This window comes from Notamacropus eugenii, chromosome 3, assembly GCF_028372415.1.
Source record: "Notamacropus eugenii isolate mMacEug1 chromosome 3, mMacEug1.pri_v2, whole genome shotgun sequence".
In the NCBI taxonomy this organism is placed as follows: Eukaryota; Metazoa; Chordata; class Mammalia; order Diprotodontia; family Macropodidae; genus Notamacropus; species Notamacropus eugenii.
Genome location: NC_092874.1, coordinates 334,938,630 through 334,954,368, shown reverse-complemented (window position 1 = coordinate 334,954,368; position 15,739 = coordinate 334,938,630). Strand labels below are relative to the sequence as shown.

At 51.5% G+C, this 15,739-nt stretch overlaps 1 protein-coding gene across 8 annotated transcripts in view; it reads right to left on the bottom strand.

Annotated features, from left to right (window-relative positions):
- RAI1 (retinoic acid induced 1) overlaps positions 1-15,739 on the bottom strand; it is a 305,090-nt gene that overhangs the window by 13,564 nt on the left and 275,787 nt on the right. For all 8 annotated transcript variants that reach the window (XM_072650164.1, XM_072650156.1, XM_072650157.1 and 5 more), the window contains one exon: positions 2,896-8,611. In XM_072650164.1, the coding sequence (XP_072506265.1) occupies positions 2,896-8,595 (5,700 nt within the window). In that variant the 5' untranslated portion in view covers positions 8,596-8,611. The remainder of the gene's footprint in view (positions 1-2,895; positions 8,612-15,739) is intronic.

Below are 15,739 nucleotides of genomic sequence, written 5' to 3'. Positions count from 1 at the left end.
TCTATGTACTCTGTATTTCCAGTATTCTCTAAAACTCTGCAATTGAATGAACCTCAAGATTGTCCCTGCTTGTTGTAGCCAAGTTTTGCTGTGCACTTGAACAGATGAGTGCCAGACCATGGGAAGAGATACTATCCTGGGGCTATGGGCTTCAACAGAGACCACTCTTAAGTGATGACAGGCTAATGTTCATCGGAGATCTACCAGAACCTGGGAAGAGATGACAATATTCTATTTTGTGACATCTTCCTCCTCAGAAAAGTACATAAAAGGCAAGGTTGAGCCCCAGGCTGTAAAACAGATGCCCACCTGCCCACTAGAGTCAGGGAACTTTTCTGGGAACCAATCTGAAAGCCAGATAGTGAACCACTGTCCTTGCACATAGCCCAGAATATGAAAAAGTAAGGGCAGAATAGAGTCTTTTAGCAGGCAACAGACTTGTTCCCAACTCCTCCTTTCCAAAGAGTAGAAGGGGGAAAGGTGGTGGGTTCAGGATAGTCATCGAAAGAGGCTCTTTGGGAAAGGTAATTAATGAAGTAAAAACAGATGCTGGGGAAAAACTGGACCATCTCCTGCCCACGGCTCTGTCAGCTCTTTCCCCAGGGCATCACCCGGGGAACCCAGCTGAGGCTGAACCAGCCTTTGTTGCTTGGCAGGTTCTTTAGATCCTGCCCACGCCACCTGGAGTGATGACACTGGTTGGGGGGGGGAAGGGGAGTTGTTTCTCAGGTAAGCACCCTCTTGGCATCTTAACACGAAACCGTTCCTGTCGACATGCTGCTCTTGACGCACTTGCTCCCTCCTCCCCGGGCCACCTCCAGCTCAGACAAGGCATCAAATCATTCTTTTGGGGGATGAGGGCAAGAAAATCGGAAGGCAAAGTGCTTGTTTGCACCTGTTCTTGACTCCCAGCTGAGCTGGGGTGACAGAACAGGGGGCAGCATCTGACACTGGGTGGGAAAACAGTCCAGCTTTGGAACTATGGGGAGATGGGAAAGTCCCCACACCGTAATTTCCATAGGGAGAAGAAACCAAAGGCAGGATCTGACATGAAAGAGATAGTGGGCAAGAAGCGTAGACATAGACCTGAACAACCAAATAAAAGAGCTGAGGAACACGAGAAGAGATGAGTTGGGGAACTATCCCTTGAATAGGCCTTTGGCTCGCCCACCACCATGCCTTCTTTCCTAATTACACTACAAACTCCTTGAAGAGAAAAGGCTGAGCCTCATTCAATTTCATATCTCTTATAGCTCCTGGAATAGAAATGCACATGGCAGGCATCTGACAAAATTTTTTTTTTTCTAAATTGAATAATTGACAAGAGGAGGGAAGGACTGGGTTGGCTACATAAGAACCCAATCACCTCTTTCCTTCTCTCATCATGAATAAGGCAGGGACTGTTTCTTAACTCTGTTTGGCCTGAAAACCAAGTTCCTCCCTTCTGTTAACTCACAGACGTACCCATGCCACCTACAGACCAAAATATAATGGAGACAGTCACGTCAGCCTCTTCCACAAATACACCAGTGCTTGTCCTTTAGCTGAGCAGCTGGTCCAACACTCTGATGGTGCCTTGGAGGGATGTGGGGGTGTTGGATGCTGATCCTGAGAGGGTCTTAGTTATACAGAGCAGTACATGTTGCTACAAAACCAAGGTGACTCATGTTTTCCCTTTGGCCTCTCTTTGGTGCCATGACAGCATTAATTTTGCCTGGCCCTTTAAGGGCTTTTACAATAAAAGAGTATGACCTCATTTATATGACCCCTTCCTGCTGTCTCAATATCTCCTGTTGTCTGGATTGCTACAGATAAGAAGGGTCCTCAGATGTCACTGTGGTCTATCTAGATTTTCTTATACTCAGGCCTTGATTTCTATCATTTCAGATAGAGAAGATTTCCTCAAAGCTCCTTGATTCTGGGTAGTGGTCAGGTGGGGTGGGGAATTAGGATGTGCAATCTGGTTGTTTTCATTTTAAAGGTGAGGGAAAGCAAGGCAGGAGGAAATATGTCCTGTTGCAAGAAGAAAGAAAACTGGGAGAGCATATGGCAATGTGGATTTAATTGACTGTAGAAGCCATTTCCCCTCTGTGAGCCCCAGTTTCTTCTTCTGTAAAATGAAGAGATTGGATTGGATGAGCTAAAACCTTCCCTGGAGTTCTAAATAGTCTTGGGTTCTAAGTGAACTGGGACAAGGAAACGCCCAATACAGGTTGAGTCAAAGACAGAGCAAGAACCCAAGGTCTGGGAATGACTCAGTCCCAGGTTCCTGCAAAAAGGCTGCACACCCAGGGCCAGGCAAAGGGCACAATGATGGGAATGGGAAACCCTCACAGGGAGCAAGAGAAATGCTTAGGGAATTCTCTTCCAGAGGCCAATGTCACAGTCTGGGTGGGAAATCCAAAGACTCTCTGGAGATGCTTGGAGGGACAAGTCCTAGTTCCAGCGGCCAGGACCCACCCTCTCACCTCCACTACTCTGGCTTCCTTCAGATGCTAAGGGTGGCTCCTCTTCACTTTCCTCCCTCTACTTAACAGATATAATTCTCCTATTGCCCAACTCATGTTATGGAACCCTTAACGGTGGGCGATAGGTTTGGTCAGGAGGATGATAAGCTTTGTAGTTGGCCAGGAGAATTTCCTGGTGATGTATCAGGGCTCCCCAAGGCATCCTTCCGAGTACTAGGGAGGTGCCTGGCCTGGCCTGGAGTATCCTGGAGGGTAGCTGGTTGGTTATTGTCCTCCATTTTCGAGGTGGTGGGTGCTTCATAAAAGCTCATTCCCTTCCCTTTGTCCCTGCGCTTACACTACCTAGGGAAGGGGAGGCCCTGAACCGGGCCCAGTGCCCAGTCCCCACAGCTCCCTCCACGCCATCCCAGGGCGGTAGTAGTCTTACCACATCTGCAGCTGTCTTCATCGCCTCCTGCAGACCGAACAGCTTCCCGGCCACCAGGTAGACGCCTGCAGTCCATATGGCACAGCCTTCATGCACCCAGTGCTCCTGCGTGTCTCCGTTGAGCTCCGCCGGCGGCGCTGGGGCCTCGCTCTTGCTGCACTCGTGCTTCCTCGGCTTGTCAGCCGCACTGGCGGCCTCCTCCTCTTCGGTCCTCTGCTCGTCGCAGCAGTAGCAGCTCTGGAGTTTCCTGTAGAGGCCCCGGGAGCTGGACCTCAGTGCGCTCTGCTTGGTCGAGTCGGTGGTGCCATCCAGCCTGGGGGGCTTCCCGGGGCCCGGGGCAGCCAAGCAGTGGCTCTCCAGGCCTCTGAGTGTTCTTTCCAGGGGGGGCGCTGCCTCCTCCCCCGGGCCATCCGCCCTCACTTTCTCCTTGAGTCTGGACTTCTTTTTGGGCAGGCAGTCCTCAGGGTAGTAGGGCCCACAGAGGTCCCCCAGGTCTTTGTAGTTGGCAGGGTTTTGGCAGAGACAGCACACCAGGCAGGCCGCGCTCAGGGTTTTGGAAACCACAGGCCCCAGGTGCATGGTGGATGACAGGGGCAGTACGGCCCGGGCCCCGGGGAGGGTGGCCAGGGCGGAGGAGGAGGTGGTGGGGGAGGCAGCGGAGGAAGAGGAGGAAGAGGAGGAGGAGGAGGAGGAGGAAAAAGAGGAGGAGGAGGAGGAGGAAGGCTTGGGCTCTTCCCCGGGGCAGTTGACCACCGTGCAGGTGGTGGTGAACTCATCCTTCTTCTCCACCCGCACGTAGGGGGAGAAGGGCGCAGCCCTGCTGTCCGTCCGGAGTCTTTTGCAGGAGATGTACTTGAGCCGGATCTCGGGCTCGGCCGGGTCCAAGGGGGGCGCGTGCTGCGGCTGCCTTCGCCTCTTGGCCCGGCTCTTGCACTGGGGGGCCACGTTCTTGGCCTTGCCTCGAGTGAGCCGTTTGCGCTGCCGCTTGGAGTAGCCGCCGTTGTAGCTGGCCTGGCCGGCCGGCTGCTTCTGGGCCCTGGTCTGGGGCTGGGGGGCCCTGCCCTCCGGGGGCTCCACGCTCAGGCCCTGGCCCTCCGCGTGGGCCTTCTTCCCTCCTCCCCCTTCGCCGTCCTCCCCGCCACCGGCCAGGGCACCCCCCACGGAGGCCAGGAGCAGGCCCGGCGCCAGATGGGCTCGCTTGTCCAGGCCCAGGGCGGCCGCCTTCCCCTTCCGGCTCCTCTTCTTGGTCCCCAGGCCGAGACCCTTGGCTGCCTCGGCGCCGGCCGCGCCGGGCTGCTGCTGCTCGTCCTGCTGCGGTGTCTCCGGAGAGGAGCAGGCCTCCCCCTTGAAGCAGTCGGAGGACAGTTTCTTACTGTTCATTAGTTTTCCTTTTAAGGATCTGCTGTTGGAATTTCTGCATAATTGCTCCGCTCCGGGGGCCGCGGGAGGCTTCGGAGCCATGCCCGGGTGGAAGGGCCTCGCTTCTGCCCCGGCCGGGCCGGCCCCGGCCTTCTTGAGGGCCCTGTCCTTCTCGGGGAGGGAAGGGCTCAGGGGGCCGCTGTGGGTCGGAGCCACCACCGCTGCGGCCGCCGCTGCCGCCGCTGCCGCCGCCGCCGCTGCCGCTGCAGCCGCCGTGGCTGTTTTGCATGCAAACTTCTTCAGGCTGGGAGAGGTGATCTTCTGCACGATGGCTTCCAGCTTCAGGCCTCTGCCCTTGCGCGGAGGCAGGACCTTGGTCTTCATAGCTCCCTGGAAGGCGGCTCGGGACGTGATTTTGATGCAGACGTTGGGGGTCTCTGGAGGAGGGGCTTTCAGGGCGGGCTCGCAGGTGCCCTTGGTGGACTTGGCTTTTTTGGGGCTGGAGATCCTCTTGAAGAGGCTGGGGGAAGTCTCGGCCTTCTCCTCCTTGAGGTTCCCAGGGCTGCCGCCACTGCGGAGAATGAGATTCCTCTTCTTTGCCGGAATTGGGGACATGAAGGTGGACTTCCTCTTCAGGGAGTGCAGCTGGCGTTCGGGCAACTTGCCTCCCACGCTCGATGCAGGTTTGGGGAGTTTCACCCTCCGGTTTGCTTTCCCCTCTTTCTGGGCACTGCCAGGCATCTTGAAGCTGGGTGGTAGGTGGTTATTAGAAATGAGTTTCTTGGCAGTTTTGCAGTTTGGCAGCCTCCCTTCGGTAGGCCTCCTCCGCTTGGGGTGAAAGAGCTCCTGGGCTTTGGTCCGAGACCGGAGGATCATGGATCTCTGGTCCTTCGCTGGGGTATCTGGGGACTCGGTTTCCTTCATCTTGGGCCCCATGGAGCTGCTCTCTTGGGCTAGGCTGGGCACTGGCAAAGCTGCAGGGTCACTGGGGCTAGAAGCCACCTTAGGGGACAGCTTTCCCGCTCTCTTCCCAGACTTGAAACTGGCTCTCTGTTTTGTCCCCAGCTTCTCAGGTTGGGAGGATGCCCCAGTTAGGCTTGGTGGGTGGGAGCCGGGGGTTCGGGGCTCGTTAAGGGCAGTGAAAGAGCGGGTACACATCCTGGGCAGCCCTTCGGCCACGACCCTACCGGCAGGACCCAGCTGGCCAGGGGCACCGGCCCCTTCGGTGTGCCCCTGGGACTGCCCTGTGCAGGGCTCTGGCAGTGAAAGGTCCTTGGGCAGATCTGGGGCTTTGCAGCCAGATTCCTCTCCTTCTGGCAGCCCTCTCTGTACCCGCCGGCTCCTCAGGCTCTTCCCTCGAGGCATCGGCCCTTTCTTGGCCAAAGTGTTTTCAGGCAATGCTGGCTTGTTCGGCTTCCCGGGCAGGGGGGCGCTGGGGGTTATGTTCTCTGGAGGCGCGCCCTCATTCTCGGTGGCCCCTTCCTCCGGCTTCATGTGAGACAGGGAGGACTCAAACCAACTCTTCACCTTGGACTCTGTACCCACGGCTGGCCCCAGCAGGATGACAGAATCTCCTGAGAGGCGGCAGGGAGAAACCCAGTTGGCCTTTGGGCTGAGAGCCTCATCAGGTTCCTCCTTGGTGCAGATCAGGGGGGTCTTTGGGGGAGAGGGATCCTGCAGCCCAGGCCTTTGCTCAGGGCTGGCCAGGAGCTCACACAGGGAGGAGTACTCTTCTGCCTCCAGGTCCTTTCTCTCTGAGGAGGGCAGCAAGGAGATGTCGCTGAAGTCACCAGCCGGGCAGCAATGCCTACTGTCCTCCAGCCACCGGTCAGCTTTGCTGGCCTCCTGGCACCCCAGGATGTCCTCTTCCTTCACTTCTCTGACCTCCTCCTGCTTGAAATCTCTTGCCTCGTCCTTCTCGCTTGCTGGCTCTCCCTCTGGAAAGCCCATACAAACAGTATCATTTGTTTTCTCTTTGCTGGCCCCCTCAGGAGGCTTCCCTCGACCCAGTCCCTTAGGAAGCTCTGTGGGGTGTAGACCCCAACGGGGACAAGCATCCCCCAAGTTCTCCTCTGGCCAAGCAAAGGGGTTCGCATTATCACCGGAACCCACCGAGTCAGTGGTAGTATCAGGAAAGCAGCCAAAAGCAGCCGTCCCAGAGTTAGACGGAGCATCTGGGAGATTCGGTTTGGGACCATATGGAAGAGAACAGGGTAATTTCTTGGTTTCAGGCATGGTGAACCCCACAGGGGGGTCCTCAAACAGCTCCTCGCTGAAGTCCTTGGCATTGCTACCTTTGCTGATGTGGAGGGGATCGGGGAGGGTTTCTGTCTCAGCTGGGTGGGACCAGGCGTTCTTGCCCACAGGATCTAGGCAGGTATTGTGGTTCTCTAGAGAGAAGGAGGACTTGCTGGGGTCCTTAGTCAGAACAGGAGATTCACTCCAGCCTTTATCAGCCTTTTCACTGATGGCTTCCTGTAACACGATGATCTCCGAAGCCAGCTCTTCCTGGGAGAGGGCACTGAGGAGCAGACGGGGACATTCCCGATCGCTGGCCACAAACTTGGTAAAGGTGTCAAGGGGCAGACTGCTGTGGAGGCTCTGAAAGGAGTCATCAGACTTGGTGGACATATCATCAGGGGAGGTGACTGAGCAAGTGGACACTGACTCAGGCTTGGCTTTGGAGTTGCTGTTGACCCTGGCGGGGCTATTCCGGGTCTGGTTACAATACAGGAAGGTCCTTTCCAGATGATCTTCTGAACCACTCAGGTAGTCTGCCTCCTGGGCTTCGGCATGAATGGACTGTGGGGTGCTGCTAAGGGGCTCGGACAGAGGGGTGCCCACAGGTTCAGCAGAGTAGCTGCCACTCTCTGGACTGCAGTGCTGACCTTTGAGCTGCTCTGGGGTCCTCGGAACAAGGTTCTTCATGCCCTTCTTCTGGGGAACAGTAGATTTGGACATCAGAAGTTGCTGCACAGTATTGGAAATATTCTCCACTTGTGAGGTCAGAGCAGTCAGGCTCTGCAAGCTGAGGTCTGAGAGAAGGTTCTCGGGGATTTTCTCCTTCTGCAGATTCTTGCAATTCACTGCTTGAGCGTCCACCGAGCTTGTCCCGTCTGTTGGGGAAGGGTTCAGGAGGGGCATGAAGTGGCTGTGATCTGTGATGTTGGCAGGGAAGGCTCCCGTGCTGAGTGTCTGCTGGCTGTACTGGAAGTTCTCCAGGTTGGGCATCAGTGGAGATGGAGTGGAGCTGTAAGAGGGAGAACGGCCCATGGACCGTGCCGGGGAATGGCTGGAACTAGGACTGAAGGTCTGGTAGTACTGCTCAGGGGTCCTCACTGGGGTATCTGGCTGGCAGTAGCTCTGGCCCTGCTGATTGTAATGTTGGTATTTAGCTATGTTCTGATAATGCAGCGTTTCCTGGGCATGGTGCCTTCCTTGGAGAGTCTGCTGCTGCTGCTGTTGCTGCTGCTGCTGCTGCTGCTGTTGGTCGAAGCTCATCCTGCCTGACTGGTAGCTGTGCAAGCTTTGTACCCTCTGCCCTGGAGTCAGGTTGGCATTGCTAGCCAGGGACCTCTCATGGGGCTGGTTGGATGGGGCAGTGCAACTCTTAAAGGAGTGGGCTCCCTGACTCCCCCCCTGGACAGCCGAATAGGTGGAGGAGGTAGGGAAGGACTGGGAATGCTGGGGGAAGTGAGAGCCCTGGGGAAAGGACATAGGGGCGATGTCATTTTGGATCTTCTGCCTTTGGAGCTTGGGGTACGTCAAGGGGTTCTGCTGCTGCTGCTGTAGCTGCTGCAGCTGCTGTTGCTGCTGCTGCAGCTGCTGCTGCTGCTGCTGTTGCTGCTGCTGCTGCTGCTGGAGGTGCAGGGAGTGAGTCCGGAAGGGCAGCTGAGTGCTCTGCTCCTGGTACTGGCGGCTGCTGGAGGGCACTGCTGTCTTTTTCATCAAGTTCTCTTCATACTTGGCTACCCCTCCTGCGAGGGCCTGCGGCTGGGCTCCCCATGTCTGCAGGCTCTCCTCTCCTGAGTAGCGCGCTGGGTAGGGACTGTTCTCCTGGACGTTGTAACTGGAAAAGGTCGGTCTCCCCTGGAGCGGCTGTTGGCCGGGAAGGGGCTTGCTGCCCCGGGGGTATTTGTCGGCAGCAGCCGAGGCCGTGCTGTCATAAGCCGGATAGGGCTGCTGACTGTAGTACTCCTTGGCCAGCAGCCTCTGCCTCTCGCAGCTCAGCCCTGCCTGGCTCTGATGTCTGTAATTCTCCAGGCGTGAGGAATCTTGTGAAGTCTGCTGGTAGCTCTGCTGCTTGCCATGGAAACCACACCTTTCTCGAAAAGACTGCATGGCTCAGGCTGGTTATCTGTGAAAAGAAAAAGAGAGAGAAAGATGGCGGGGGGGAGGGGGGGAAAGGGGGAGAGGGAGAGGGGCAGAGAGAAAGGGAGAGACGAGAGACAGAGAGGATTCAAATGGAGCGTATTCTTTTACCTCTGAAAGCCGGGCCAGCATTTGGCGTGTCTACTTTCACCGCTGCCGTTCTCATGATAAAAGCCCTTTGCTAGTAGAGCAGAAGCGGCAAACACCCTGGCCCTCCACTTATTTCCCATCCTTCCCATTCCCCTCCTCCACCTTCTAAAATATTCTTTCCCCTTTGCCTTTGGTTCCTCACCAGTTGTGCACATATTGGCATTTTCTGTGTCAGTAATGTCGAGCTTGTAACTCCAGCCTGAACATCCCTTCCAGCTCAGCTTTGCCAAGGACCAGGCAACCAATGCAGGTGTCTGAACTGGCTGACTTGTATCATTAGGTCGCTCAATAGCTCACACTCTTGCTTTTTCCCTGCCTCCCTGCCCTTTTGCCATCTGCCCTCCCTCCTCATTTGTCCCCCAACACTCCCCGCCCTGTGCCCCTCCCCAGCATCCCTCCCCGTTTTTTTCCTTTGACAGATCAAAATCCCATAGTGGCGTGATTCCCGTTCCTGCTTTCCTTTGGGATTTCTGGATCCTGTAATGTAGTAGCAGCATTTGAAATTTCCAGTTTGACCTAGCCGTGCTGGGCACTGAAACCAGCTCATTCAACTGGCAGGTGAAAAGTCATTTTGACTCCCTGCTAATGCTTCTCCTCCCCCTACTGAGCACGCGTTTGAGCAGACACACACACACACACACACACACACACACACACACACACACACACACACACACACACACACACACCAATAACCTCCTCTGTCGATGCGATACCATCTGGAATCTGTCTGTTCCTTAAAGCAGACGTCTATTAGAGCACCAGTGAGCCACAGTAGGCATGAAATGTCCCTTTTCCCCATTCCCAATTGTGTTAGGGATGGGACAGCCGCACCTGCCTCATGTTTTAGATATTATAGGTAGATAAACAGATTATGTACCCACGAGTGAGGGAATGAATACTAATGAAGGATAAAAGAGCATTAACACTGGACGCTGAAGAATTCTCTTTATCCAGGAGTGCAAATGCTGCAGGCATGTCCACAGCATGTGTCTAAGGCAGTCAGGCATGAACCTCCCCTTCAAGCTCTCTAAACTGCTGGGTGTGGGACACACACAGATGTGCCCTTTACCTATCTTAAGCCAGGCTTTCTAATTCCTCCTCAATATGAATCTAGAGACAGGTCAAAGTCATGGCAATATACTGTAGACCCATCTGACTTACAAGCCAGTCCTGGGGGGCCTGGTCCATGGCAAGTTCCTTTACCCTTGGGATAAAACCCTTAAATAAGATGAAGTCCCCAGATAGGGAATTAATTTCAGAAGAAGAATGCCTTTACATCAAGGTTGACCAGATGTGCCTTTTCTTGAAAAGTGCACTGCCACTCAAACCAGATGCTCTAAGATACAGGCCAAAATATATGTATTTTTAAATAGCATATCCTGGGAGGTATCTTGGTACATAGAAAGAATTCTAGGTCTTGGAAGTCAGAGAATCTCTGTTCAAATCCCAGGTCTAGCACTTACTACTTGAGACTTTTAGCAAGTTACTCAACTTGTCTGGGTCTTGTTTTCTTCCTGCAAAATGAAAAGATTGTACTAGATGGTCTCTAAAAGGTCCCTTTCATCTCTAAACCTATGATCCTCTTACCCATACCAAAATGAAGTGTTTAGTCACTAGGCTAGAGGTGGCTGGCTGGCTAGGGTAGGAATGGGGAAGAGGAAAGAAGGGTTACAACTGGCTGTAGACATGCTTTTAGCTTATGTTTTCTCATGGATCACAGGAATGCGTTTTGGCTCTGGAGAAATTGAGTCAAGGTTTTGTCTCCTCCCTTTGGCCCTCTGCCCTCACCCTGTGAGACAACCTCTCCCACGTAGCTACTTTCCTTGCCTGGACAACTTCACCAGCCAGCAGGTAGGAAGGACTCTCTCAGCCTAGATACACCTAAACCAATTCTAAGGAAAGTACTTGACTCTTTCTCATACTCAGACCTAGAAAAGAGGGACACAATGCTTGTTCCTAGAACCCTTCATGGAAGCACTAGGGCAAAATGTTGAAAAATTGAGAGGGAATCCTTGAGAAGGGGAGAGTTTTGGAATCACCCTCCTTTACAAACCCATTTTACAGTTCAGTCATCCATGCATTTCCAAGCATCTCCCACTGCAGTGACTAACATGGAGAAAGGGAAAAGCAGAGGGTGTGGGAGGTAGCTGGGTTCGCCTGAACAGCAAACAGAGAGAACGGATTGCTCTCCAGGCCACCCCGGGAACAAGCTTGAAAGAATCCACATGGTCTCTCTAGGTAAACTGAAGCCAGGACTCTCCTGGAGCTTGAGGGAATAGCTTGTTCCTTCTTTACTAATGAAAAGACATCTCGCTCTGTGAAGCTGAAGCATGGGTGGGGAGAAAGGGAGGGAGGGAGCTAGTGTGAACCACCTGGAGCTCCCAGAATTTTTTGTGACTGCAACGACAGTCTCTCCAACTAGCCTGTCTCCCCTATTTTACCACAAACCCACACACTTTCAAATCATCTCTCATCTGGGCTCTGGATATTAATATCCAACCAGGGGAAGTCCCTTCCCCTTCTCTCTTTCTCCTCTCACTGAATTTATTACAAAACATTACTCTAACAAGGAGAAGAAGAGCCTTTCGCCCTAATTTCCCACTTCAATTCCATGCCTAGGTGGGTCATATAAAATATTATACAAGGTGTCCATAGAAAAGTGTCAAACCAAAGTTACGCAGAAGAGAATTTTGATCTTTGTCTGTCTCCTTGCTACACACAAAGCAGAGTTTGAGTTCCCTTTAACATCATCCCCAGGGAAAAAAGTTTCTAGTTTGATTTTCCTTAAAAGAAAAACAGAAATTCAAAATGCTGTTGTTTTCAAAAAATTCTAGATTTTCAGGGGAAAAAAAGCAGACATATTCTCATACGCTGAAACTAACAAAGTGCTGCAACCTAACTTAGCTCTCAGGTCCAGTCCTACCCCGACAGCTTGAAATGTCACCCAGTCAATCATTAAACACTTATTAGGCACTTATTATGTGCCAGATGCTATGCTAGGCGCTAAACATACAAAGAAAAAGCAAAAACAGACCCTTGTCCTCAAGGATCTTACATCCTAATGGGGGATACAACATGTACTTTGACAAGCTCATACATGAAATATATAGGTTGGTTCAGTCATTCTGGAGAGCAGTTTTGAGTTATGAAAACAGAGGGACCCTCTGACCCAAAGATCTCACTACTAAGTTTATTTCCCAAGGAGACCAATGACAAAAAAGAAGGTTCCATATCATCAATATATTTATACCAGCATTTTTTCGTGGTAGCAAAGAACTGGAAATAAAGTAAATATATGTAGTCCGCGAAATGGCTCAAGAAATTGTGGTAGATAAATATGATGAAATATTACTGTGCTGGCAAGAAATGATGAATATGATAAATACAGAGAAGCATGAGAAGACTTATATGAACTGACGTAGAGTGAAATAAGGAGGGCTGGGAAAATCAACATATGCAGTAACACTAGGAAAAATAATAACCACAAAACAATTAACACTGAGTGCTTTGAAATCCTAATGACCAAGCTTCATCCTCAAGAATTATGAGAAGATACTGGCCCTTATCTGAGAAGATAGAGAACCTCAGACTTTTCCAATATAGGCTCACAGGTCTCCAGTAGGAAGCAACCTCAGAAACCGTTTAGTCCCGTCATTTTACAGATAGGAAAACCAAGGCTCTGGAAAGTTAAGTGACTTGTCCAAGTAAACAGAGGCAAGATTTAAACACAATTCCTCTGAACCCAGATTCAAGAGTGTTTCTACTGAGCCACATTGCCTTTCGCTAGTTTTGTTGAACTTTCCTCCCTTAGTTTTAAATTCTTTATTGTAAGAGATGTCTCTCTCCAAGGTGAAAGGGGAGAGGTATATGTGTGACACAGTGGGAAACAATGTAAAAGTGAAATATATCAATGTAATACGACAACAATTATTTTTTAAAGAAACATTCCTATGAATGGAAGGAAATTTTAGGGGAAGGCACTAGTCTATGGGGGAACGGAAGCCAGGATGTTCTCATCTTTGCCAGAGACAGAGGTCTGTTCACAGACCCCCTCTGTGCTTAGGGTCATAAGGGGGCCTTTTAGTCAGGTAAATCTGCTCTAGGGGACAAAGGTGGTGAGTTTTGCCCAGGTGGGGTGGTAGTGTCTGCCACTGAACACAGCCACCCAAGTCCGACCTGGGAAGGTTGGACTGTTCTCATTGTGCTGTACCCAGCATATTTTATGAGCCCAGAATGTGTGAAACTCTGGGTTGTTCCAAATGAAACTGCCTGCACCTTTTCCTTTGCCTCGTATATCTGCGCAAATTACATTTTCAGTTTTTATTAGTCCCAGATTGGTCTCATTTCCTGCTGAGTGTCCTGTGGATATCATTAACATTTCCACAGCTTTTTTTTTTTTCACATTCTCCAAAATACATTACCAGAAACATTTTTTTTAAAGGGTGGGGAAGGGGTGGTAATATGGATCATCTCCCCCCTCCAAACCTTTACCCTCCTGGTCCATACGTTCCCCTCCCCCATTCCATCACCGTAGTTACTGCAATGCTGGCTTCTTTTAATTTAGCTCCTCTGTATTACAGTCAGATTTCCCAATACACACAAGCAGCTGGATGCGGTTAAAGCATATATCTCTGAGAAAAGACAGTTCAATTAAAATATAGTAAGCCCAGTGCTTGGTCCCCGATGGGGAAAGCAGGCAAAACACTCCCCCAGCCACCCTCATGCCTTTCGTCTGCCCCCAAAGAGAGGAGAGAGAGAAGAAAAAAGGGGGGGAGAGGGAGAGAGGAAAAAGAAATCAAGGAACAAAGGGACAAAATCAAAGCACAGCTTCTGGAAACAAGAAAGAGAAAAAAGGTCCTTCACAGCTTGCTGAGGAAGTGGGCTTGAGCCTGGGAAAATGCTACCCTGCCCCTTTAAGGGCTGGCTCAAGGCTGCTTATCGGCTCTGTTGTTATTACTTATTATCATTATGATTACTCTTCAAGAGAGCCTGGTTGCTGGGAAAGGACAATGAGGGAGGGAAAGAAAAAAAGGGAGGAAGCTGGGAAGGGAAGAAAGGGGGGTGGAGGGGAATTGTTGAAAGGAGAACAAGGCCAGAAAGAGGATACCCTGTGGAAAAATCATGGTTCTTGGGCTGAGGAATGAGGGGGTAGAGCTTGGGGTGTTAGCGTCTTATTTCAGCCCTGTTCCATTTTCCCTTCTTTGACAGAGGAAGCCATAGGGTGTGTCAGAGATAGGGGCAGCAGCTCTCATCTCCCCTTCTCAGAAGGGCCCCCTTCTTCTGCCCTCCTCCTATACAGTTATTATAAAATTGAAGAAAATAGAAGACATATGAATGTGTATCCCGCACAGAGACACAGTGTGCGTTGGGGGCTGAGCCCAGAGCAGCTGAGAGATGGTTACCTGTGAGCTCAGAGTGAAGGGGAAAGGGATGATTACCACAATGCTGGCAGCCTCCTCATAAAAATCCCCTTTGAAACTGCTTTCCTATCTCCTACTCCCCCCACCCTCACCCCCACCCGCAAGTGGCCTGTGACCTCTGTTTTCTTCCCCACTGAGTACCAGGAGCTGTTGTCTGGGTCCTCAGAGCTGTGGGGTGGTTTCCATGTCAGTCCACATCCATGGTAAATAAGTCCTCTGTTTCATGAGGCTGTTTCAATCCCACCTCACCCACATGATTGCTGCCTTTCCATATTGTGAATGTTGGCACTCAAGCCTAAAAAGGAGCTGTTCTTTCTGAAGTGGATTTGGGTGGGACCAAAGGAAGGGGTTTACCTCCTCTAGAGTTTCACATTTGGTAGAGATGAAGTTTAGGAGATAGGAAAGATAAACTTCCCCAGTTTGTTTTGGCTGCCACAGGAAAAGTCTCAGGCAAAATCTCCATTGATGGTTGTTGTTCAGTGAAAGGGACAGGAATCTCAGGCTATTGCTGGCCATGACATCAATATCCAAGGACTGGCAAATCTATAACTGGATGATGCACAGGTCAGAGCAACATTCTGCCTCAAGCACCTTTGGTTTGTAAAATAGCCCAGGGGAAGAGACCAGAAAGAAGCTGGACTTTTTGAGTCTCTCTCTCTCTCTCTCTCTCTCTCTCTCTCTCTCTCTCTCTCTCTCTCTCTCTCTCTCCTTTCCCTGATATCTACTACCTGGGAGGGGAGAGAACAAGACCAATTCCAGGGAAAGTCCCTAGCAGAACCTAAGACACAGAAGGCAAAAACCAAGTGCCTTTTGAAATTATTACAAATGATACCGCCAGATTCTTTGCTTTCCCTTTAATTCTATGGAGCCAATTTCAGGTTTTATATGTAGGTGATGGTCTCCAAGTCATATCGCTGGGTACTTAGTTTGCCTTTTTCACCCATCCCATCCCTTTCCCAGCACCCCCTGGGCTTCCACCAATGGCCTAATCCTCAATCACCTCTCTCCACCCTTCACTGAATCTTTTGGTCCAGGAGATCTCTCACCTCCTCTACCCACCCATCACAAGTCAAGACTGGATTCCATTTGGAGGGAAAGCATTTCAGGTGAACTGCTCAGCTCCTTAGCATGATGCCTCTGCTGAGAAAAAGTCAGTTCTCATGGGTTTGTTTGGAGCCAGGGAGTTGGGAGTCACCCACTGTAGGAGCCTTCCTGCAGGCACTGGGAGTGTCCTGTAGCAACTCTTGAATCTGGGAGTGACAACACACATGCTGCTAGTGGAGCCTAGCCGAACACAACGTCCCACTTATCCCCTCCTCCATCTTTTGGCAGTCAGACATCCCACTGTCCCTCCTAACCCTTCTTCCTATTTTGCTTAGGTAGGGTTGAGGGCAATACTGAAGTGGGAAAGTGAGTCTAGTGAAACCCTGAGGGTTTCCAAAGGCTTTCAGGAAAAGTGGTGCAAGCCCAATAGAAGGAAAAGAGGGGAAAAAAGAGAAACAGCCTTCACAGCCCCCAAGGGCCTTAGAGCTTCTTCTCAG